At 40.7% G+C, this 25,648-nt stretch overlaps 2 protein-coding genes and 1 long non-coding RNA gene across 3 annotated transcripts in view; 1 reads left to right on the forward strand and 2 right to left on the reverse strand.

The window, feature by feature from the left end:
* Positions 1-1,681, reverse strand: part of gas7b (growth arrest-specific 7b) — a 58,625-nt gene extending 56,944 nt beyond the window's left edge. Inside the window, exon 1 of the mRNA XM_026177417.2 lies at positions 1,238-1,681. Coding sequence (XP_026033202.1) covers positions 1,238-1,417 — 180 coding nt within the window. The 5' untranslated portion in view covers positions 1,418-1,681. The remainder of the gene's footprint in view (positions 1-1,237) is intronic.
* Positions 1,682-7,560: 5,879 nt separating this feature from the next.
* Positions 7,561-8,542, forward strand: LOC145430484 (uncharacterized). Its single transcript, XR_013911054.1, has 2 exons — positions 7,561-7,747; positions 8,123-8,542. It is a non-coding gene; the product is annotated as an uncharacterized LOC145430484 (long non-coding RNA).
* Positions 8,543-9,168: 626 nt separating this feature from the next.
* On the reverse strand, positions 9,169-24,432 carry LOC113027709 (myosin-4-like). The gene is made up of 39 exons (XM_026177418.2): positions 24,329-24,432; positions 24,030-24,257; positions 23,713-23,856; positions 22,244-22,400; positions 22,124-22,151; positions 21,927-22,041; positions 21,750-21,842; positions 21,607-21,670; positions 21,429-21,527; positions 21,230-21,333; positions 21,011-21,149; positions 20,699-20,817; positions 19,229-19,378; positions 18,980-19,150; positions 18,604-18,910; positions 18,430-18,512; positions 18,258-18,345; positions 18,045-18,162; positions 17,850-17,973; positions 16,798-16,934; positions 16,457-16,712; positions 16,132-16,374; positions 15,706-15,882; positions 15,480-15,625; positions 15,305-15,395; positions 14,806-15,195; positions 14,125-14,251; positions 13,927-14,045; positions 13,188-13,384; positions 12,900-13,083; positions 12,630-12,795; positions 12,258-12,382; positions 11,857-12,165; positions 11,582-11,785; positions 10,312-10,437; positions 10,038-10,208; positions 9,747-9,947; positions 9,535-9,666; positions 9,169-9,287 (listed from the first exon to the last, which is right to left on the reverse strand). Exons 2-39 carry the CDS (start codon positions 24,231-24,233, stop codon positions 9,270-9,272), a joined length of 5,826 nt encoding a protein of 1,941 aa, XP_026033203.2. The 5' UTR covers positions 24,234-24,257; positions 24,329-24,432; the 3' UTR covers positions 9,169-9,269.
* Between the last annotated feature and the right edge of the window lie 1,216 nt (positions 24,433-25,648).

A 25,648-nucleotide genomic window follows, 5' to 3' on the forward strand; every position in this document is an offset into this window, starting at 1 on the left:
GATATTTTAGATTTAAAAACAAACTACCCATCATGCACTGACTATGATGAGGGAAACTGTCCATAGAGATCTTTTTAAAAAGCTATTTTTGCTGCTCCCTTGCTATGAGGGGTCAACACAGCGGCTAGCGACGCATGTTTGATTGACCAGTTTTACATCGGATCCCCTCCCTGACACGACCCCAAAGGGGGTTTGTGTTAGCAGTGTAACATGGGAGTGTGTGGGGCTGTAGTTCTGACTTCTGCCTGGCCTTTACTCATTATAAAAGGCAACTTTTCACACCTTTCAGTGTCATGATTCATTAAAGTTATTTGGAGCCATATCATACTGAAACTCATGATTAAAACACTAACATGTGAACATCACCCTATTATTAGGCAGAAAGACCCTTCTGCCATTTCATTTCCAACATGTTGCACCTTTAGAGCTCACTGTGGTTTGCTTGATGAAACTCTTCAACCTGCACCACCCGACTGCCCCACCCATCAGCTCTGTCCCTAAACTGGTCTGGGACCAGATAAGAGATGCTGTGCTTGAACGGTCTTTTGTTTTACCCCTGCAAATGGCCCTTTTTTCATCAGCACCATTCAGCTGTCACTAATCAAGTTTCTGCATATGCTATCTAGATAAGATAAAAATGCCATCGCTGAGAATGCTGGGCTTAGTGCCCAACAGGATTGTAACCAACTCTCAGAACACAGGGTGGTGTCAAAAACCGACTACTCCTCTCAGAGCCATACATGCCGATGTTAAGGTATGAGATCTAGTGAGACTTGTAGCAGCAGTGTGGCTAAACCCACAGAGGGGATAGATAGGGCGAGGACTGAAAGGTTTTGACCATGAAGAGCAGTCAGGCGCACAGAGAGGAGACCTGAGCGCTTCATTGGAATGCGTATGGAATGAGGAAGTGCGCAGCCGCTCAGCCAGGCGGAGAGGTGACTGCTGGGAAGGTCTGAGTTAATCTGATAAGCACAGCACGGGAAAACTATTTGTTAGAGCATCATTCAATGCTGTCTTTATCTTCAAGTTTGCATCTGTTGTTCAAACCAAGCTGTTACTGTGTGTGTGTGTGTGTGTGTGTGTGTGTGTGTCAAGAGTCACACAGGCATTAAAAATACACTTTTCTGCTTGTTTTCATCAAAATTAAAGCCAAATAAGTTCAATTTACTCAAGCACATTTTCATCTAATGCAGTCCAATGCAGTAAAAAGTCAAAACAATCGATTCTGCAGCCTTACCTCCAGGACCTGGACGTAACTGGAGGGGAACCATCCCCTGGCTCCATCCTTCTCTCCCTCCCACCAGCCTCCAGGCAGAGCCTGGACCACCTTAATAATCTCCCCTGCCTCGAAGCTCAGTCCCTGCTGGTGCTGCTCCCCGCTGAAGGGGTACAAACTTTTGCAGTGCGATCCCGACATGACCACTGCTCACTCAAGAAGCCACACGACGATGATGATGATGATGATCTCCACCACCCTCAGAGGAAAGAGCAAACTTTTTAATGGAACTGGAGTTTGGTTTTTAGGGCTGTAGAGAGGCGGAGTGAAACTGTGGAGAACTTGGAGAACAGGTTGTTTTCCTCCCACTGTTGGTACCGCCGCTACCGCTGCTGCTGTCAGGACGCCCCTCAGCGCTCTGCTCCGCCAGTGTGCCTGCCAGCCTGCATGCTGTCTCAGAAACTCGTTACAAGGCTGTCAAGTAGGAAGAACGAGGCAGAGGAAAGCGGAAGTTGGCTAAGTTTCCCTTTAAAATAAAAGCACAAACCTCACCACGGGTTTTTTTTTTCTGTAATTGAGCAACGTGTGTTATACATATATTAGTTATATGCCATGCAGGTAAATAAACACACGAATGAGACAAACCGAGAAAATAAGGGACACTGCACAAGAAAACAACATTCAGTTTTTGGTTTTTTTGAAACGATGAAATTAAGAGTTTGTTCATCATTAATTTAGTTCAAAGCATTAAAAGTGAAACAATTATTTTTTTTTATGTTTGGACGGATTTATTCTCATTGTTAAACGTCTTGATGTATGCTCAATCATCCAGGTGAGTAAATCTTGACTGTTTATAAGACTGGGGAGACCTGCAGTCAGCTGAGACTGAAGAAGTCACTTGGATGAGCGACGAAACGTTTCTTCCACTGAAGACGGTATGTCCAGATGAACAGAATAAACTTTTGGGGACTCATTGTGAAACAAGCCTCCCCACCTACCTTTAAGCCAGCTGGGTGGGGGGTTTTGTGCTCACACCCATAGTCCGTCCCTAGAGATGACTAGATTCGGGACATCCCCTTTCTATAATATCACAAAGACAAAAAATGACTGAAACAAAGCAATCTGAAACCTGAGCTTTTGACTCACATGAGTAGCTGACGTCATTCTGTGCATGTTTTCAGATGTTTTGTTGGGTATCTGTTTTCGCCACAGAAACCTGGTGTATGTGCACGTGGGCACTTTTATGTTTTACTTTGACAAGCTTAACCGGAAAGCTTTTATCATAGCGTACTTGACAGAAGAAAGGGCTGTATCTCCACTTTTACTCAATTTCATTAAAATGAGGAAGATGAGTCATAGTTTTTCTACTGCTTTAACTTTTTGGGTTAGTTTTTGTGAATTTATTTATTTCTACATAAATAAATAAACAATGCGACTGTTTATCTTTTCATCAATCTGTGTTATCTACCTTTCAGTGAGTTTATTAGGTTTGCACTGAGGAGTTTTGCAATTCTGTTGCTGCATTTGGGAAGTTGGTTGGCACCACAATAATCATTGCGATCAGTAGAATACTACTGGAGGTGAAAGCATGTCTAGTAAAACAGCAGAGGCTAGTTGTCTAGTTACCTAAACTGTTTATTTTCACTTGAAGTGAAGCAGCTGTACTAGGAACCAATGCTGCCCTCAATATGAACATGATCACATGAGCTTAGACTTCCTTCCTTTACCCTATTCCAGTGTGTCATGGCATATCATTGATTATTCAGGCAACACAATCAGATCAGCATGAGGCACAGTAAGCAGAGACCATATTTCACAAAAAAAGAAAGCTGATCACTCACAAATCAGAAGACAAAAAATGAGATATTAAACAACACAAGTACATGTTAACTCAAGGCTGTGTGACATAATGTAATTAGAGGATTAGTACAGCAGTTTATTACTATCCTCGTATGGCCACACTTTCACTGCACTGCTGTTCAAAATACAAAAATAAGCTAAACAATAAACAACTAAACAAAAAAAAATCAATAAAGAGTTACTTTGAATAAAGCTCTTCGGTTGCTTCTTCTCTTTCATCCTTTTCAAACTGTAGATGACAAGCTAACAGATTTCAATGATTTAAATTAGTGGCGTGTTCTTTTAAAGTAAACAATCATCGAAGAGTCTTGAGCAATAATGCAGCCACAAATAAAAGGCTCTCTGCTACAGACTACTGGTTATCAAGCAGAAGTGCGAGTTTGTGGAGCACAACATGAAACTTTAATTGCTTCACAAAAATGCTGCAAAAACAACTGTTTAAATTAAGCCCACAATCATTTCATGTGACAACAAGACTTGACACTGTTGTTGGGTTTTTGGGGGGGGTTTTCTTGTTTTGTTTTTGTTTATTTTTGGAACTGGTCCCATTTAGACTTTTATTTGGTTTCATGTCAAGTTCCAGAATCATGCGATCTGCTGCATATTCCACACACATACACAAATACACACACATCAAGACACGCAAGATCACATACTCTTTCTTACTGCAGCTCTGATATAACCTGAAAGTGCACGTCCTTCACTCAGACTGCTGTAACTTTGTCTTTGTATCAGGTGTGTAAAGTCTTTGTCATTAACCTCTCTTTAAACATTTTTTCTCATCAGAAAACACACCTGTTATTATTTGGAGAGTGCTTATTTGGGAGAATTTAGACAACAGATGGAGCTGATGGAGTGCTGCGTACCCAGAGTCAATAAACCAAGATCTTTTGAGCATGATTTTTTTTAATGCGTTTGGAATAACACTGTCAGTCTCTCTTGAAGTGAAGGAGGATATCTAACCTACAACTAGCCCCTGTGAGCAATTTATAGCTGTTCTGTAATGCATCAGTACATTAACAATTCATTAAAGCAGTAGCGGTAGCTTAGAGAGAAGACATATACAAAGGATTTAATGTTGATAGAATGGCACCATCTCACCTAACCTTATTGTGCATTCGCATAGTGCTTGACAGATATTTGAGAATTGCAGAAATGTAAAGTCTTCCTTCTGAGACGGTGTACTGCCTGTTGCACAGGCCTGGACCTCTGCACAGCAACTCTGTCTCACTCAGATGGAGACTCAGAAGAGCTCCAGGAGGAATTTCAAGAAGAGAAATGTCTCACAAAGCTGTTCAGAAGAGAGGTAACGATCTAATGTGGTGTTTCATGAGTAAAGAATTTAATGTAGAATTGGTTTGGTTGCAGTCTGGGTTACTGCCTATTGATATGGCTCCACAGACTGAATATAAAAGACTAGCTCTGAACAATGAAGCCCATGTGGGACTTAACACTGGATTGCTTTTAACGGTTTATAAAAGAAGTCCAGTTGGTCTATGGGACAACGTCCAAATGCTCCTTTGATTTGTGACCTCGATAAACACTTTTATAGTGGGCTTATAGTCTCAGTCGCTAATCTCAATAAATATATCATGTGGTTGGCACATACATGCAGTGGTTTAGGTAAACTTTTAAAGCAAGCTGATCTCTAACCAGAAAACAATGGCTGATGTCACCATGACCGTGTTTTTAATGCACAAGCTTTGTTTGAAAAAAAGCCTCAGGCAGTTTCCGCTTTTTTGTCCTAAAAGAGGAAAACGCTCTCTGCCTTGAATCTCTACATGAGAGCTGGAGAGTGTGGAGTTGGCCTGACTCGTAGATACAAAGCAGCTACATTAATAGAAAATACACAAGGTTGAAATGAACCAGTAATTATCCTTAACACAGTCCTTCACACTTCTCCTCTACCTGCTACATAAAGGTCGCTGTGGAGGGTCTTCAAATGTGTCCCTCAGTCCTCCAACCTAAAGCAGAGCAGGTAATGTGTTAGTCCCTGTAGGACAATTACTCCTCTCCATTTCACCCATTGGGCAGCCACCAGTGCAGCGCCTGGGGAGCAGTGTGTAGGGATGGTACCTTGCTCAGGAGTACCACAGGATAGGCTCTCAGTGGATTCGAACCCCCAACCTTCCAATCAGGGGGCAACCACTCTACCTACTGAGCTATCCCTGCCCTAAGGTTTGATGGACCTTCCTCACACACCTGTCCAACAAGCTGCTCAGCTCTTTTACAAGCTCTCACACAAGCAAGCGTTCCAAACGGATGCTTTTCATCAAGTTGCAGCTGACCACCACAGCTTGGTGGTAAATACTGTTCTTGAGTTCCTCTTTCTGGATGACTCACTTGTGGAAGTCACACCCTCACATCCTCAGGCCACAAAGAAGAGCTCCAGTTTGACTGTGGTTCTAAAAAGCAGGGCCTAAAAAGCTGCTGCTCACATCTGTAAACTGCTGGCTGACGCAGCAATTGCTTGCTTCTCCCTGGTTGCATCTTTCACATGGGCTTACTTCAACCGGGGCTGCACATTGGTGGCCTGGAACATGGTGAAAGACATTTACAAAAAATTTCTTAACCACTCAAAATCCTTCCACCTCATGGACTTTGATGAAAACCTCACAACGGCTAGAGATGGCATCATCTCTGCACTCCATGACATGGAAAACAGAGCAAAGCAGGCTGAATCCAGCTGGACTCTCAATCAGCTTCCTACTCAGAGTGAAGTTATGTTAATTCCAGCTGTCTGAAAATGACATGTATTAGCATTTTTTCTTTTCCTAATGTTAATTTCAATTATATATTTAACTTTCTCAGATGGCAGAGTCATGCTCTGTGGAGACTGAAGAGTGGAATGGTTATATATATATATATATATATATATATATATATATATATATATATATATATATATATATATATATATATATATATATATATATATATATATATATATATATAAAACATCCAGCACGCCCCTGCGGGCGGTTTATCCTTCAAGCTCGGGTCCTCTACCAGAGGCCTGGGAGCTTGAGGGTCCTGCGCAGTATCTTAGCTGTTCCCAGGACTGCGCTCTTCTGGACAGAGATCTCCGATGTTGTTCCCGGGATCTGCTGGAGCCACTCGCCTAGCTTGGGAGTCACCGCACCTAGTGCTCCGATTACCACGGGGACCACCGTTACCTTCACCCTCCACATCCTCTCGAGCTCTTCTCTGAGCCCTTGGTATTTCTCCAGCTTCTCGTGTTCCTTCTTCCTGATATTGCTGTCATTCGGAACCGCTACATCGATCACTACGGCCGTCTTCTTCTGTTTGTCTACCACCACTATGTCCGGTTGGTTAGCCACCACCATTTTGTCCGTCTGTATCTGGAAGTCCCACAGGATCTTAGCTCGGTCATTCTCCACCACCCTTGGGGGCATCTCCCATTTTGACCTCGGGACTTCCAGGTTATACTCGGCACAGATGTTCCTGTACACTATGCCGGCCACTTGGTTATGGCGTTCCATGTATGCCTTGCCTGCTAGCATCTTGCACCCTGCTGTTATGTGCTGGATTGTCTCTGGGGCATCTTTACACAGCCTGCACCTGGGGTCTTGCCTGGTGTGATAGACCCCAGCCTCTATGGATCTTGTGCTCAGAGCTTGTTCTTGTGCTGCCATGATTAGTGCCTCTGTGCTGTCTTTCAGTCCAGCTTTGTCCAGCCACTGGTAGGATTTCTGGATATCAGCCACCTCCTCTATCTGCCGGTGGTACATACCGTGCAGGGGCCTGTCCTTCCATGATGGTTCCTCGTCTCCCTCCTCTTTCTTGGGTTTCTGCTGCCTGAGGTATTCACTGAGCACTCGGTCAGTTGGGGCCATCTTCCCAATGTATTCTTGAATGTTCGTTGTCTCATCCTGGACTGTGGTGCTGACACTCACCAGTCCCCGGCCCCCTTCCTTCCGCTTAGCGTACAGCCTCAGGGTGCTGGACTTGGGGTGAAACCCTCCATGCATGGTAAGGAGCTTTCTTGTCTTTATGTCAGTGGCTTCTATCTCCTCCTTTGGCCAGCCTATTACCCCAGCAGGGTACCTGATCACGGGCAGGGCGTACATGTTGATGGCCCAGATCTTGTTCTTACCATTCAGCTGACTCCTCAGGACTTGCCTGACCCTCTGCAGGTACTTGGTGGTTGCAGCTTTTCTAGCGGTCTCTTCATGGTTCCCATTCGCCTGCGGGATCCCCAAGTACTTGTAACTGTCCTCTATGTCTGCAATATATATATATATATATATATATATATATATATATATATATATATATATATATATATATATATATCAAAACTTCACCTCATACACTCAACTCATGTTCTTTTTCTAATATTTGGGTGCCTGTTTCTTCTACAGATAAAAAAAAAAGGACAAAGAGGGAACAAAAATGGAGATCAGCCTGCAGACACTTCTGGAAAAAGATGTTTGAAGAGAAATGAATCACAGCAGCTGCTCTCAGATTATTCACGTTTATTAACATACAGTGTGTTTGTGTGATTAAACCAACACGTTTTGACAAAGCTATTGGGTTTTTTTTTTAGAAATAAACTGAAGCGACAGGTACATTTTGAAAGAAACATTATACAATCATATTCACATGAAACTCCCCAGTGCTACATGTACAACTCATATTCTAATTCATGTTACGATTCGGTGTTGTCAGTGTTTTGTTTTAGGCGTGACTGTAATGTGTTTCCTGCTTTACTTTGAAAGTCTGTCTTATCTCAGTGTTTTCAGTTTACGCTTTCTTGTCTCGTCAGTTCTGATTTGCCCCAGCTGTGTTTCCCTCCTGTTGTCCATTCCCTGATTGCTCCCTCTATGTATTTAAACCCTGTGTTTCAGTGTGTCATGGTCGCGATCTTCCCCCCCGTTGTAAATAGTTTGACGTCTGGTGTTTGGGTGATGTAAATAAATGTGGTATTTTGCTTTAAATCTCGTTTTGGGATTATTTTTATTTTCCTTATTTTTATTTTCCTGCGTTGCACCCCGGTTGCCTAGGCCGGGGTGTAACATTCAGTTCAGTTTTATTTCTGTAGTGCCAAGTCAGAACAATAGTTGCCAAAAGGCACTTTATATTGGAAGGTAAAGATCCTATAGTAATACAGAGAAAACAGAGAAACCCCCAACAATCAGTTAACCTACGAGAAAGCACTGTGGCGACAGTGGGAAGCAAAAACTCCCTTTGAACAGGAAGAACCAGTCTCAGAGAGCGATGGCCAAGAGGCGTTATTATTCATAGCAGCAATCTCCAAATGCAGACTATTATTACTCAGCAGCAAACAAACAGTAGGCAGTGTTATCATCTAGCTGTTGACCTTGAAGTTTTAAGCAAAAAAAAAAAAAATAGCCAAACGTCTTTCTTAGTTCATGAGGTAAACAAAGTTCAAATGACATTACGAATGAGACAGGACAAAAGCTTCTTGGAATTCATCAAGTGCTGGAAAACCAATAAAAAACGTAACCAAACGAAGGGAAAGAGTCTTATTCTGACTCCATTCAGTCTTTCTGATATATAACATGTCAGACTTTGGCTTTCAGTCTTTCCCCCAGACAAACTCAATACCTGCAATGATGAGGACTTTAAAGCACTGACAATGAATAAAAACACGATCCATGTGTTGTGGAGAATTGAGTGGCACACCCTAATAGTCCATCTTGTGGTAATCCTCTAGAGCCTTCTGAGGATTAAGTAGATGTAGATGAGTGACAGTGAAGAAGATGGCTATTTTAACACAGAATGTAAATGTCATCAGGCCCTAATCTCTGCAAACAGTTGCTCTAATTAGATGCTAACTGCCCACATACATAGCAGTTTATATATAAACCTCTCACTCCTGTGAAACTGATTATCTGTTAGAGTGCTGTCGCTAGCTGGCTAATTAGCACCACAAAAAGAAGTTAGACAAGCTCATGAACACATCAAGGAAAGGTCTCCACTCATTTCTGCTAATATTAAGATATAATATGAAATATTGAGATTGTTGCGTGGGCTGGTGGAACATTGCACTTGATTGTGATGGCTGATACTGAATGCAGAGAAAAAACTAACAACATTAAACAACGTTATGCTTTAAATCACTTTATTCTGCTACAGTTTCACAGCAAAACAACAAATGTTTGTTCATTTCCATTTATGCTAATAAGTTCTGCCATCGCTGGATGTTTTACTCGGATTCTGCAGCCTGAGACAAGAAGAAAAGGAAATAAAATAAAATATGTAAAAATATAAAATAATCCACTCTTATTATTCTTTTTTAATTTCCTGCTGCAGTCTCCGTAGCCACTGATGCCCATTCCCAGCGTTTCCATCCATGTTAGGCCACACATAGGCAACAAGTATGCTTTTTTAACTGGTGGTTAAACACAGCTTGATAATGTAAATGTGAATGACTGCAGGAGAAAACAAAATATTCAGGTTTCTAACTTTACCTTTCCAAACTCTCTGCTTTTAGCTCTCATCTTGTTAACCTGGGATTCAGCGATGTCTGCACGCTCCTGCGCCTCCTCCAGCTCATGTTGCACCTTCCTCAGCTTAGCAAGATGAACGTTGGCCTGCTCCTCCTGTAGGAAAAGTCTGAAATTTAGCTACCGAATAATAATGATGAGAATATCAAATTTCTCACTTCACGGGAAGATCTTACCGCTTCTTCATTTTGTCGTTTGTAGGCCTTGACTTTGAGCTGCAGCTTGTCTACGAGGTCCTGTAGTCTCAAAACAGTCTTCTTGTCCTCCTCAGTCTGGTAAGTGAGCTCCTTGACTCTCCTCTCGTATTTCCGGACTCCTTTTATGGCATCAGCGGCTCTTTTCTGTTCAAGTTCCACTTCCCCCTCCAGCTCACGCACCTAAAGTCAGCACTCAACAAATTTAGCATCAACTGTGGTCATCGTTCTAAGTGATGCTTCTCAGGTACTGTTTATGAAAGGCTATGATACCCGTGCTTCCAGTTTCTGAAGCTGCTTCTTGCCCCCCTTCAGAGCCAGGTTCTCTGCTTCGTCCAGGCGGTGTTGCAGATCCTTCACAGATACCTCCAGGTTCTTCTTCATCCTCTCCAGGTGACTGCTTGTGTCCTGTTCTTTCTTCAGTTCCTCCGCCATCATTGCTGCCTACATTTGCACAGGAGGTTAGGTTGATGTTCAAAGTCTACCATGTCATTGAAAAATGGAAAATGAATGATTGCTGAATAAAATTAAGGATAAAGACATTTACATCGGTGATGGCCTTTTTGGCTTTTTCCTCTGCATTACGAGCCTCTTGGATGGCATCCTCCACCTCCCCCTGCAGCTGGCTGACATCTGCATCCAGCTTTCTCTTAGAGTTGAGCAGACTGGTGTTCTGCAGCCAAATGACAACAAACCAGCTGTCAATAAAAGCGAACTTGTGCTAACAATTCATGCGTGAACTCTCACAAGTCCAACAACATATTTAATTTTATATCAGCAGCCCCATTACCCACCTGCAGATATTTTGTATTTATTGTATTTTGGTTTGACTGTGTCTGTTGTATGTTTCACATTTTCTGTTTTACTTTGATAGACGTGTGTGCTTTGTTAGCGTGTCTAGTTTTCCCTCCCTTGTCTCCTCATGCTTGATTTGTCCTAGCTGTGTTTTCCTCCTGTCTCCTGTTCCCTGATTACTCCACTGTGTATTTTAGTCCTTTGTCATTCACTCCTTGCTGTCGCGTCGCTAACGTACACACTCTTACCGTCTCATAGTCTCTAGCCTCTTAGTTCTCTGTTTCCAGTTATTATGTTCGGTTCTCTGTACTTTAGCATCTGAGTTTTCCCGGCACCTTTGTGTTTAACCATCTGTTTCTGAGTCCTGCCTGCCACACAGCACGCACCTTGACATCATTGTTCCCTCTAAGCTGCGCGTGTGCGCAATTGCGCACTGCTGGCACGCTCTCTGGCTGCATTTTTAGGTAAACAGCAGCAAAAAACTTTGTTTGCAAAACTCAGTAACGTTTTAAAGAAGTAACTATATAATTAATTGCCCAACATTGGTCATTATATACTGTATTTTGCAGACAGAGAGTTACAGACTCTCTCCCAGACCACAGACTCAGACTCATGATACAAGTCAGAAAAAGAAAAGAAAGTTGTGTTTTCAAAATTGGAGTTCAAGTTATTTTTACTTCCAATAGTGTTAACATACTGCACAGGTCATGAACAGGATTTTTTTTTAATTTTCATTGTAAGTGGGCTAAAGCAGTTAATTAAAAGTAGTCTAACATAAATGCTGTAATTTGATTATTTTAATAAACCATGTAACTTGGATGCATTCGATGCTGGCGTGACCACAGTGCACACGTCTGCTGTCGCTCACAGTGGTCCAAGGGATCGCTCAGAGAGTTTGTGTGTTCGCTCAGACACATGAAAAATTAGAGGGAACATTGCTTGACACTATTATTTGCTGATATGGAGAAATATTTCTTATAACTTGGATATATACGAAGAGCTTTTTCACTATTACGAGTTACCTGAGAGTGTAACAGCCCGACTCGCTCACAGGCATCAGCTACTTCCCCTTCAGCCAATTTCCGGCTTCTTTCTGACTGTTCCAGAGCAGCCTGCAGCTCCTCCACTTCTGCCTGTAGCAGGCTGCTCTTGCGCTCCACCATGGCCACCTGCTCCTTCAGGTCCTCCTGGGTCCGCAGAGCCTCATCCAGGTGAATGGTTTGTTCCTACAGAGAGAAATTTACCCATGATTAGACATTCATAACCGATGTACTTAAAGTGGCGTTTCATATTCTACTTTGAGGTGGCTTTGTATGTTCCTCAGCTGCTTCTGGGCTTCAGCAGCCTGTCGATTGGCATGGCTAAGCTGTATCTCCATCTCATTGAGGTCAGTCTCCATCTTTTTCCTAATTCGAATGGTATCATTCTTGCTCCGCATCTCAGCATCTAGAGCTGACTGCATTGTCTCCAAAACACGCTGGTGGTTGCGTTTCATCTGCTCAATCTCCTCATCCTTCTCTGCCAGCCGGCGATCGATGTCCCCTTTGACCTGAGTGAGCTCCAACTGAATGCGCAAAATTTTGGATTCCTCATGCTCCAGAGAAGCCTAGAGTAAAAAGACTGAATGGTTACACAGAAGGGAAAAAAGAATAATAAGGTTTGTGTGAATTATGTTTAAAAAAAATCAGATTAGGTCACCTCAGCTTCCTCCAAAGCAGTCTGAATCTCTGTCTTCTCAGTTTCACTTTGCCTCTTAGTCTTCTCCAGCTCATGAATGGCTTTGCCATTCTCTCCGAGCTGTTCAGTCAGATCAGAAATTTCTTCTATAAATGTAAAACAACATGTAACGCTCAGTTACTGATCACATGAAAAATAATCAGTTATTTTCTAAAAAGGGAGCTATCATGGTAAATCTACTATCTTCTGATTGGCTGCCTCCTGCAAACATGATGTTTAAACAGCAGGCGATCACAGCTACTGTGAGCAATCGATGGATGGTTGGATGGATGCATGGATGATTGCATAGTTAAATAAATGTGATGAACCATCTATAAGAAATCATCCACATACGTTGCAGGTTTTTGTTCTCTCGTTTGAGGACTTCGAGCTGCTCCAACGCTTCCTCATAAGAATTCTTTGTTTTGAAGAGTTCAGTGCTGAGGGAGCGAGACTCTCTCTGTACACCATCCAGTTCAGCCTGAGTTTCCTCATATTTCTGCTTCCACTCAGAAAGAATCTATAGAAAACACAAAAAGTAGTTTGTCTAAGGCAGAATCTGTAAAGGCCTTTATGAAATGCTTTGACTCTTAGCAGCAGTGGGTTACAAGATGCTTCAGTTACCTTATCAAAGCTCCTCTGCTTTTTATCCAGACCAGCTGCTTGAGTGTTTGCTCTTTCCACGTCAGCCATGAGGTCCTCCACTTCTCCCTGCAGCCTTTGCTTTGTCTTCTCCAAAGAGAAACACTTGGCATTCACAGCCTCAATTGCCTCCTCAGCCTCCTGCAAACGCTGTGCAAGCTTTTTCCTGAGAAAGTTGGGAATCCATAATAATGGCAATTTTCTTACTCTATAATTTTTTTTTTTTTTAAATCTACATATGTACGGTATGTGTTTGAGAAAAAGTCTCACTTTGCCTCTTCCAATTCATCATTGCGCTGGATGGCATCAGTCTCATACTTGGTTCTCCACTGAGCCACTTCACTGTTGGCCTTGGACATTGCTCTCTGGAGCTCAGCCTTGGCCTCTTGTTCCTCCTCATACTGCTCCCTCAGCAAATCACAGTCATGGCGGGCAGATTGAAGAGCATGGGACAGGGCATTCTTTGCCTGACATGGAGGCAGATTTGGATTTTTATTTACAAAACTACACATAAAGGGTCAAATAATCCTGTCACTGTAAGCATTGGCAAGTTCAATGTTTTTTTTTTTTTAAATATAAAGTACATTTATTAGCATGTTAGTTGGAAACATTTGTGCAACAAACTAAAGCTTTTAAAGTTAGTTTTATAATATAAGGACTAGAAGCCGAACGATTGCATTGCTCCTTTTCCTGTTTTTAGCTTTAGCCTAGTTACATTTAGCTTTTTAACTTTGGACACAGACAGACTGGTTTCTGATCTTGTGCTAATTATCCACTAGTAAACAAACCTATTCTACAAAACGTCTGACTTTTCCTTTAAAACCAGTGTAGCAACCAGTTCTCCACAACTGTTAAAAAAAATCGAACTGAGTCAACTTAGGGGACCAAGATGATGAATGCACTTTTAACCTTCTGAATTAAGTTAAGTTAAGCTAATCTAAGCTATGCTAAGATATAGCATAACTTAGCACTAACTTAACAGGTACTGTTTGGCACGGTGGAAACAAACCTTTATTTCTTCCTCAACCTGTCTCTTCAGTTCCTCGACTTGCTGGGTAAAGGCAAGCTTGGACCTCAACATCTGAGAGAGTATTGCTTCTTTCTCCTCAAGCAGACGAGAGAGCTCACCTGTTTGAGAGGGTTCAGAAAATAAGGCATAAAAAACAAGAGCACTTTCACTCCAAAAACCTTTTAATCAGCTGCTTACCATTTTCATTCTGAAGTCTTGCCTTTTGAGCATTTACTTCAGTGATCAGATGTGTGTTCTCATCATGTTTTGTTTTGTATTCACTCAGTTGGTCTTCCAGAGAGCGGCACAGCTTTTCATAATTAATCTGATAATATGGATAACAGTTTTATTTGTATTTCTAACATACTGATTATATGCAAGACACAATCCACTAATTGCTGATTACATTATTTTGAATGCACTATTCCCACTTTACTTTCAGAGGCCAAACTTTTTACCAAAATTGGTATCTTTGTATATATAATGATACGGCAAAACATGATATCAATTTGGGAACTTTAAACAGTGAGGGAACAGTTGGTTAGGAGTCAAGCTGTGGGCAAAAATGAGCAGAGGTAAAGAGCAATTAAATGTCAAATGACTGTTACGTCCAGATGATCAAGTCAGATTGTCTCTGTAGTGTAAGTGTAAAGGTCCTTCTAATTTGAATGCACACAACTCTGCCCTCTGAGGTCCAAGTTATACACTAATTAGATGATAATCCTAACTGTGTTAGGGTTATGGCCACTTAGATCTCAGAAGGTTAAATGATCTGCTGAGATTAGTTGCAGAAAACACATGGAACCTGCATCATGTAGGTAATGGTGATTTTGTATTATTATATTTGACATTCAGTATGAATGTCTTAACTTAGCTTACCTTTGCTTTGACCATGATCTCCATGTTGCTAGACAGATCATCAGTCTCCATCTTGTACTCACTCTTCTCCTTTTCTAGCTTCTGCTTGACTCTCTGCAGATTGTCAATCTGCTCTCCCAGCTCAGCCACACTGTCAGCGTGCTTCTTTCTTAAAGCTGCAGCGATGGCCTCGTGGTGTAGGGTCGATTCTTCGAGGTCTCGTCTTAATTTCTGAAACTCAGCCTCTCGCTTCTTGTTCAGTTCTACTTGAGCGGCCGTGGCTCCTCCAGCCTCCTCCAGCCTCTCACTGATCTCCTCAAGCTCTCTGGAAAGATCAGACCTTTGCTTTTCCACCTTGGCCCTAGCAACACGCTCAACTTCAAGCTCTTCCACTAGCTCTTCATTGCATGCCTTGTTAAAGCAACAAAAAAACCCCATTAACATTCACTGACTTCAAGATTTCAAGATATTTGAAAAAAGAAAAGAAAAAAAGAATTCAATAGATTTCTGCTGTTGGTACCTGAAGCTCCTTGATCCTCTTCTGACATTGTACAGCTGCACTTTGCTCATCCTCAATTTTTGATACAAACTGGCTTAATTCGAAGTCTTTCCTGTTGCACAAAATCATATCTATTTCTATAAGCAAACATTAGAAGCTTAAAATTATACCTAAACAAAGATGTGCCCATCCATACTTTTTGAGATGCTCCTTCAGCTGTTGATTGCCATTTTCCAAATCCATTATGGATTCCTGAGCAAGTTTCAGATCTCCTTCAAGCTTTCTTTTAGCCCTCTCCACATCCATTCGAACTTTCTTTTCTTGTTCTAGAGAGCCCTCAAGCTAATACATGGGGATATACACATTATACATGATGTGTGATTTGAATTTTTTAAAAACAACTACTGGCTATATAGACTTACATCATCAACTTGTTGCTCCAGCTTGATCTTAGCTTTGGTTAGAGAGTTGACTTTGTCTTCTTCTGCTTGCAGATCATCTAGTGTCTGCTGGTGGACCTCTTGGAGGGCCAGCTTCTCCTTGGATAACTTAGCAATAGTGTCATCAAGACACGACATTTCTTCTGTCAGATTCTTCACCTGAATGTGTAAAACACGTATCTTAACCTTCTGAGGTCGAAGTTGTCATCAGTGATGACCCTAACCGTAACTGCAACTCTAATCAATCAGATTGCATAATATATATATCTATATATTTTTTTATTGTTCTTCTAATTGTGGCAATCGGAAAACAAACGAAACTGACAAACACATGATAAACTATTTATGTTTTTTCAAAATGAGTCAATTTTGCCTTCTTTTAGGGTTAGGTGACCACCAAAAACACACCTTGTTTTCAGTGGCATGCTTTTCTTTCTCCACTTTAGCCAAGGTGAGCTCCAAATCATCAATATCCTTCTTCAGCTCAGAGCATTCATCTTCTAGCTTCCTCTTCTTGGCAGTCAGTTCAGCGTTCAGCTCCTCCTCATCCTCCAGTCTCTCACTCAGTTCTTTGGTTTTAGCCTCGAGCAAGATCTTGTTCTTTATCAGTCCCTCGCATCGCTCCTCAGCATCTGCCAAGCTCTCACTTTCCTATTTAACAAAAATCACATTTAGCATTTATGCAGACTGCACTCTACTTGTGTATTGCAAAATTCATAGTTTCTCTCCTCACAGCTTGAATCTGCAGACACAAGTCGTTCTTTTCCTGAAGTAGAGAAACCATTTTGGCTTCCAGCTCCTTCTTCTTAGCCTCAGCTTTGGCTAAATCCTCCTTACACTTGGCAAATTCAACTTTCATCATGGCCATCTCCTTCTCCGTCTCAGCACTCCTCAAGAGTGGCTTGATCTTAAAGTAGAGCTTCATCCATGGCCAGTGTTTCACATTCATGAAGGAGCGAATATTGTACTGAACGATATAAATAGACTCTCTGGAAAGAGGTGGAACAAAAAGTTCTACTGTATTTAGTGTGCTGAACATTGACCTTGAGTTTACTCTGGACTCATTTTAATTACCTTCTCTCCATCATTTTCTGAAACTCCTTCCTTCTGAGAAAGCCACGGCACAAAGCCTGAGTAATTGTGATAAGAGAGGCAAGTTTTTCATCCCTCATCTCTTCCAGCAGACCCAAAAGTCCTGCTTTGAAGAACACCTACAAAAGAAAAGGAACATTTGTCTGTATATCTCTTAAAAACTACAACACTATGTTCAGACCCACTGTTCTCAATGATACTAAAAATGATTGGTTACAACAAACAACATAACAGTTCTTCACTAGTACTTGGATTACTGTTGCTGACTACAGTTGAAGACGATGATGTTGGAGTTTGTTTGACTGTGGGGAAAAGTTTGGTACTATCAAAACAATGATCTGCTTAGTGGTATACGAACATGAGATGGGAGTAGCTGGGCTAGCTAGGTACCAACAATTGAACTAAGTGGACAATCCCCCTACTCTTATGTTCAATGTGGGATAAATACTGTCCGCCTTCCAACAGTAAGTTTCAGTTTCACCGTATGTTAGGGTGACCAACCGTCCTCTTTTCCCCGGACAGGTCCACTTTCCACGTTCTGTCCGGGGGGATTTTCGAGATTGATGAAAATGTCCGGGTTTTTCTATGGGCCCACAGAGGACCCATATGTGTGACGTCATCCCCGAGCTGCTGCTTTGTGAATAGCTGTTCTGCCTTACAGACTGGACACAGCATGCCTGATGATGTTTAAAAGATGCCAAAGCACAAGTGCAGCTTTTCAGACGAACTGCAAAAGAAATTTCCCTCGCACCGTCCCGTAATTTTTCTTATACAGATGAGGCCTTATTTCTGTACCATTATTTAATTCCAGAGGTTTTTAAGTAATTTTTTTGCACTTGTTGACTTGTAAAAGCCTATATGACATTTTTTATTTCACCATTTATTAACTGCACAGAGAAGGCATTGTTTAAATATGTTAAAAGTTCTTCATGACTGGGCCAAGTGTCCTCTTTTTTGGAAATCAAAATATGGTAACCCTACCATATGTCATTTCGAATATGGCGAAGCCTTCACTTACACTCAAAATGAATTACCTTGGTATGTCCGAACTTATACTGTGTGTGATCTACATCGATAGAGCCCAAGAGCTTCTCGGAAGCTTTCTTGTTGTCAATGAATTGTCCTTCAGGAATTACACTGGCATTCAGTACTTTGTACCTAAACAAAGAAATCTCTTATTACACACAATTTTTAAAGTATTCTCAGAAAAACAGACTTTTGTTGATTACCTTTGCTTGAAATCCCCATACAGGATCCGACTGGGAAAGCCCTTCCTGCAGATCCTGATTCCTTCTAACACACCATTACATCTCAGCTGATGGATGACCAGATGGTGTTCCATAATCCCTACAAGTCAGGTAGAGCCACACTGTCTTTAGGCTGTATTCAGGCTGCCATACATACAGTACAAGTAAAATAGTCTGAAATGTCACGAGGAATACCTGGAGTTTTAGTTTCATTTGGGATCAGGCACCTAACAAAGTGAGGATGGGTGCTCCTCAGGTTTGTCATTAGCTTTCCCAGATTCTCCTGTTAGAAATGATCAGTGATGATTTATTTTTTCAATCAGAATATTTTTTCAGACTATTGTTGATCAGATTTTCAGAAAGTTACCCTAAAGAGGGCTGACACAGTCTGGAACGATGCGCCCTTCTTCTTTGCTGCTTTCTTAACACCACCACTTCCACCTGTGTTTTCTTCAAAATAATCATTGTTTTTATTTATTTAGAATATTAAAAACAGGCCATTTTAATAGAGAATAAAATATTAGGTATTTCATACTCCTACCCTCAGAAGAAGCATAGTTAGAATAGAGGAAAGCCAGTAGTTTCAGGCTGGCTTTCTGGTAGAGTTGGACGACAGTCTCATTCAGCGGGTCCTTGTTTTTGTCTAACCAGCCTGTGATGCTGTAATCCACAGTCCCGGCATAGTGCACCAAAGAGAAATGAGCTTCAGCCTTGCCTTTGACAGACTTGGGCTTCTGAAAGTTGCTTGATTTTCCTAGATGCTGGTCATACAACTTGTTTTTAAAGGTCGTGTCTGAAGCCTTAGGGAACATACACTCCTCTTCAAGGATGGAAAAGATGCCCATTGGCTGTTGAAGATAGTGAGTCAGAAAATCCTGCTGGGATCACAGGGTCATATTGCATCTGAATAAACAAACCTTCTCAATGAGCTCGATACAGGCAGCCAGGTCCATCCCAAAGTCAATGAACTCCCACTCGATGCCTTCCTTTTTATACTCCTCTTGCTCCAGCACAAACATGTGATGGTTGAAAAACTGTTGCAGTTTCTCGTTGGTGAAATTGATGCACAACTGTTCCAGACTGTTATACTGCAAAACATGGAATTTACTGTAGAGCTTATTTATTTTTCTACAAATAATCAGATGGACCGTAGAAAGAAAACTTACATCAAAGATTTCAAATCCAGCAATGTCCAGGACTCCAATAAAGAACTGCCGAGGTTGCTTCGTGTCAAGCATCTGATTAATGCGGAGGACCATCCAGAGAAACATCTTCTCATACACTGATTTGGCCAAAGCGCCAATAGAATTGTAGACCTGTACATAATGACATTTTGTAGATTTCAACAGCAACTTTAATATCATCATGTTGTAAGGTTGTTGTGTGCAACACACTTCAAGACAATATCTATACACAGAGCAAGATTACTGTTAATTTGATAAAACTATGTTTGCTAGATGTTTAACTTATTTCACATGCCATTTTTAGTCCAGACGACACGTGCCTGCCGTCCTCTTTGATTAACACAAACTCCAACCCTGAGCTCTCCAAATACATACAGTTGTCATTTCAGAATGATCTACCAGGTCATAACAATCAGGGAACCAGAAAAAAGTAATTCTAGCACACATCAAAAACAATTAACCCACATTTTTCCAAGATGTTATTTTCCCCCCAAAGTACAGGATTAGATGTCAGAGTTCTCAGGACTGTAAGGTTAGAGTTTCTTGCTATATTCTTTTTTTTGGCCTTTTTTCAGCTTTATTTGATAGACACAGTGAAGAAATGACAGGAAAGCGGGGGCAGAGAGAACGGGAAAGACATGTGGCTAAGGGCCAAGGGGTGGACTCGAACCCAGGCCAGGCACTCTCAGTCATATGGCATGTGGTTGCCCACTCAATGTACTGAGCTAAGCTATATTCTAGCATCAACACAACTGATGGATTCAAAGACATTAAGCGTTTGACAAGGCTTTCCTGTCATTTAACAATAAAAATGATCAATACACAATATGAACCTCACAACGCTGATTAAGTTAGTGCCAATAGTTTTTCAAAAACCTGTACCAAGGCAAACACTGAAGATAAAGCAGATAAGAGGATGAGACTGAACATATAACACCTGTTCTTAAACAGCTCCATTAGCTTCAAGTTCACCTCCGTGTCAATTTCAAGATCCTGCTTCTTAACGTCAAACCGCTTCATAACCACGCTCCCCCATATTTATTTGATCTTCTCCATATGCCCTCAGTCCCTCGTACACTCCGCTCTTCTTCAGCTTCCCTTTTGTTTGTTCCACCTGCTCGTCTGACTTCCATACGACTCAGAGCCTTTAGCTGTTCAGCCACCAGATCTCCGGACTACAAACTCTCTCTCCACTTTTATAATTGCACCTTAAAACCCTTCTATTCACAATTGCACATCATCATGATTCCGTCTTAGTCTATTTTTACCTTGTTGAGTTTTTATACTTGTTTTTTATTTTTTATACTAATGTAAGGTGACCTTGAAGGTCTTTAAAGGTGCCTATAAATAAAATGTATTATTATTATTATTATTATTATAGGATGAATTTCCACTTGTGCACCTGATATGAACTTTTCTATGTGTCCGTTAACACTAAAATTTGCAAGTTACCTGCTGAACAGTCTGCCCTTTGGTCACATACTCATTGCCAACCTTTACTCTTGGATAACACAAAGCTTTCAGCAGGTCTGCAGAGTTCAGACCCATCAGGTAAGCTGCTTTGTCAGCCACTTGTCAAAGAAAAAGAGAAGAGAAGAAAAAATAAAGGCAGAGTGTGATAAAAGAGGCTGAGATTCTAAGGTTTGAAAAGATTAAAATCTATATTTGCACATACCAAAAACAAACGATAATGAGCACAAGAGATATATATTTATATCAAGATAAATAAAATCATTAAGGTGGAACATTATGAATAACAATTACCCTCCGTGCCGTCTGGCTCTGCCTGCTCCTCTCTCTGCTTCTGCTTGAACTTCATATTCCCATAATGCATCACGGCACCTATCAGCTTATAGATGCCAATCTTCTCCTCTCCAGTGAAGCCCAGGATGTCGATAGCACTCTGAATGCACATGAAAGTAGAGCTGATCTAAGAGCAAAGTTAGCAGTGATGGAAAAGCAGGAAATGTTCATCTGACTTACATCAGTGGCCATCAATTCTTCACTGTCATCAATACTCGCCACGCTGATCTCCCCCTGGCTGACAAATGGGTAGTCATAGGGGTTGGTGGTAATGAGGAGAGTTTCTGGAAAGAACATAACAAGCCCTCAATTTGGTGCCTTGCACCATACACACATTGTGTATATGATTTTGTTGCAATGCTGTCGTTTCTTGTGTCACCTATGAGCTCAGGCCTCTTGTTGGACATTATCTGGTAGAAAATATGGTAACTCCTCTCTGCGGCCAGTTGAAACGTTACTCTGGATTTTTCCAGTAAATCTACCAAAAACACACAAAATTGGCTTAAATAAAGAATACAACAAATTCTGACAAGATTGTATTACTTATTAATACCCACAAGTCTCAATATCAGCAGAAGCCAGCTTTCCTGTGGTTCCAAAGTGGATCCTGATGAATTTGCCCTGAAAAATGAAAGAAACGTTATCTATGGAGAGCAAAAGAAGACTTGGAATTAAAATAAATAAAAAAGTCTTCACTTACAAAGCGTGAAGAGTTATCATTTCTGACAGTCTTGGCATTTCCAAAGGCTTCCAACAAAGGGTTAGCAGAGATGATTTGATCCTCCAGATTCCCCTTAAGTAAGACAATGAACAATGTAAAATATTAAAAATACAGACAAGGCAGCTGATGAATAGTCCATATATATTTAAATATTACCTGTAATTTTCCAGTGGCAGCAGCATCTTTTTTCCTGTCCCCGGAGCCTGCGATTGTCGCAAAGTACTGGATGACACGCTTGGTGTTGACAGTCTTTCCTGCACCGGATTCTCCACTACAGTACATAAAGTACAATCAGAAATCTTTAATCAAGTAACAAATACAGGCTGTTGTACAATCTTTTAAATGCAGCTTACGTGATGAGGATGGACTGGTTTTCTCTATCTAAAAAAAACCAAACAAACAAAAAAGCAAACAGTCATGTTAGAGAGGTGCACTGGATTACATAAAAATGGTAATATAACTTTTAAGCTTACCAGTAAGCATCGACTGATATGCATTGTCGGAAATGGAGAAGATGTGTGGTGGAGCCTCCTGGCGCTTCTTACCCCTGTAGGCTACCACCACTTCCTGGTTGTACACTGGGAGCCACTTGTAAGGGTTCACAGTGACACAGAACAAGCCAGAGTAGGTCTACAACCAAAAGCAACATCTGTGGTCAATATAAGCTTATTAGCTTTATCTGACAGAATAACTATTGCTTTTTAATTAGTCAGCCTGGTGAATTTAGTCTCAAAGGACACCATATATTTATGTTGTTGACCAGGCAGCTTAGGACACAGGTGACACTGATTCTCACGACACAGGCTGTGATGGATTATAAGGACAGGCGAGTAAGTGGTAACTATGAAGTCTTAACTCCAAAGTCAGAAGCAGTATATAAACAACATTTTAATTTAATTGGATTTTCTCTTTTTGTGTTGTTCTGTTTATGGTTCAAATGTATTGTTTTCTTTTTTCTGGTAAATAACACTGGATAGTGGGTTTTAGAATATGAGATGCTTTAATTCACACAGTGATCTGTCATCATTCATTAGATGACTTTAGGTCACGAGCAGTTGTCCAAGCATTTCACTACATATCGTACTGTGTATGACTGTGTACGTGACAAATAAAATTTGAATTTGAATTTGATTTGACTTAAGTAATGTAATTTTTATATTTAAACATATATTTTACCTGGATGTTGGACTGGCTGCTATTTTGTAAAATTCCATCACTTAAAACTATGAGTATTGGACAAAATTAGGCCAAAACTGGGCCATATTATTTAAACGCTGAGGCTAACTATATTTATACAGGTGTTTTCACCTGTATTTTTGTCATGATCCTGGGCCTAACTTTGTGTTTTTGAGCTTTTTGAAGTTCATTTCTTTGTTTTCCAGGTGTTCATAGTTTTGTTTACTGTTCTTTATTTATTCTTGAGCATTCTGGGAACTTGTAGTTCTTGTTATATGTTACTCTTAATTTAGAGTCTAATTTGTTCCCTCATTGTTTATTGTTGTTGTCCTGTTGTGTGTTCCTGCATGGTGCAAGTCTGGACTCTGAGATCAGCCCGAATGAAGTTTGCTTTTTGCTTGAGTCTGTCTGCCAGTGAACTTGCATTTGGCCTGCAAATCATGAAAATTTCAGTGAATTTGTAAGACTTTGTTATTAGTTTGAAGAACATTTTAACATTAATTTATGTTTAGTTTCATTTATAACACTTCCTGAAAAAGAGAATAGGCTCACTTGTCCAGGAAGATACTCGAGGATCGATTTGGATATACACTTCTCTAGACTTTTTCTATAACCTCAAAGCATTAAAAAAAAAAAAAGACAAAAAGAAAAGAAAAAGTAGCTACTGTCAGACCAAATAAACCCTCAGCTGACTGCACCTCTGCTGTTGGTCTGCACGCTTCAGTTGAGCAGCAGCTTGTCAGGCATTATCTGGTGCAGTACTCACATAGATCATCCAAGCTGCGTAACGCTCTTTGAGGTTAAACAGCACAGCCGCCTCATTAAGGTGTGTCATCATGGCCATGTCCTCAATCTTATCAAACTTGGGTGGGTTCATAGGGAAGATTTCATCTTCCTTCACTGTTACAACCTGTGACGGTAAGAAAGACATCTTCATTAAGAAATATATGAAGTTAGAGCCTGCTCTCTATATTGCTTCTACAATGTAAAGTACATTAAAAAGCTCATCAGTGGACAATCTAAATAAAATGTGCCAACGATGCCTATAAATCTCCAGTATAGAGATACATGGAGCAGATGTACCTGTCCTGACTGAGTTTTAACAGTCGCCTTGCCACCCTCTTTGCTTTGAAATGTGCCTTTAACAAAGAGCTCCTTTGGATCCACCACAAACACTGCAGTTTTGGCATCAAAGGGCCTGTTCTGAGCTTCAATCCTCTCTCGTTCGGGTCTCCTCAGATATGGAGCGGCCTCCCCAAAAACAGCCATGTCAGCGTCTGAACTCATCTCTGCAGTGTACACCCCAGGGGACTAAAACATCCAGGGTTAATGTTAGAATTCATCTATTAATGAATTTGATCATCATCCTGATCAAATCTTACCCCAGAAAGTCAGCGTATGGCTCCTTCTAGAGACACCTGAATCAAAGCTCCTGCTGGTTAAGTCAGTAGCCGTCACAGCCAGAAGACAATGAAGCAGAAAAATGTACGAAGCGTTGGCGCTTACTGCTTTTATAAGATGCATTAGCATAGACAGCAAACAACTATATTTAGGTCAAATCCCCCATTGAACGTGGGTGGAGGAAAGTGATTAGCTTGGCATGTGATGTCATGCAGATGGTGCTGAGCTTTTGTTATAAATCCGTGCCGTGGAGCAACTGCAGCTCAAGAAAAGAATGAATGCCAAAGGAGGGTGACCTCTGCCAGAGATACAGCTCACACAGATGATAAACTTTCCAAGTGTTTGTTATCTTGGGCACTGATCTCCAAGATTATAACTGGATTTGACATTAAGGATGTGTCTAGACTTAAAAGCAGCTATTGAACAATTTAAGCTCAAAGAATGCATTTGTAAGCCAGTAATAGTTGGTGGTACACAAAGTTATTAAACGCAAAGCAGTCACTGCTCAAGTCTAATCTCATTACTGAAAATCATGTGAATTTTGATTTTATTTTACAACTGGAATGTCTATGTGCAATACACTACAATAATGCAAAGAAACCCCAACAATCAAATGACCCCTATGAGCAAGCACTTGGTGACAGCAGGAAAGAAAACCTCCAACAGAACCAGGCTCAAGCCGCAATCTGCAAGTATAAGCATCGCCTGCTACTTACTACTACTCTTTATTCTTCTTAATTCATATGGAAGCAGTGAGGGTTACTTTTTTTAAATTAAATAAATAATGAGATGGTGTAAAATGTTTTGCTAATCTGAGGTTGTATTTATCTAATATTAAGACGTGATAAGGACCAAATGATTTTATTATGTCCTTATGAATAAAAAAAAGATGGTGTCGTTTTTTTTTTCTGTATCCAATTCAAGACATTAAGAGTAAAATACTGTAAGCTAACTTTTTACTTATGTGAAATTTTAAAATGGATTTGGCACTGCTCATTAGAAGGCATAGCTGACTGAAAGATCTGTCATTTTCTACGGTTTCTATTGTGTGTGTGTGTGTGTTTGTGTGTGTATTAATTTTCCAGTTTCAGATGAACATGAATGTGGTATCACAAATTTTCTCACAAATAAAGTCATGAAACAATTACATAAAAAATGTGAAACTGTGTTTTACAGGGTTTTATTTTATGTCCTGATTTACTTACATTCCTACATATTTCAAAAATTCATATGGTGAATACACTTCATATGTCATGGCAAGGATTTCTGTCTTCACAGCAATGTAACAAAATGCATTTTTC

The sequence above is a fragment of the Astatotilapia calliptera genome, chromosome 8 (assembly GCF_964374335.1).
Source record: "Astatotilapia calliptera chromosome 8, fAstCal68.1, whole genome shotgun sequence".
In the NCBI taxonomy this organism is placed as follows: domain Eukaryota; kingdom Metazoa; phylum Chordata; class Actinopteri; order Cichliformes; family Cichlidae; genus Astatotilapia; species Astatotilapia calliptera.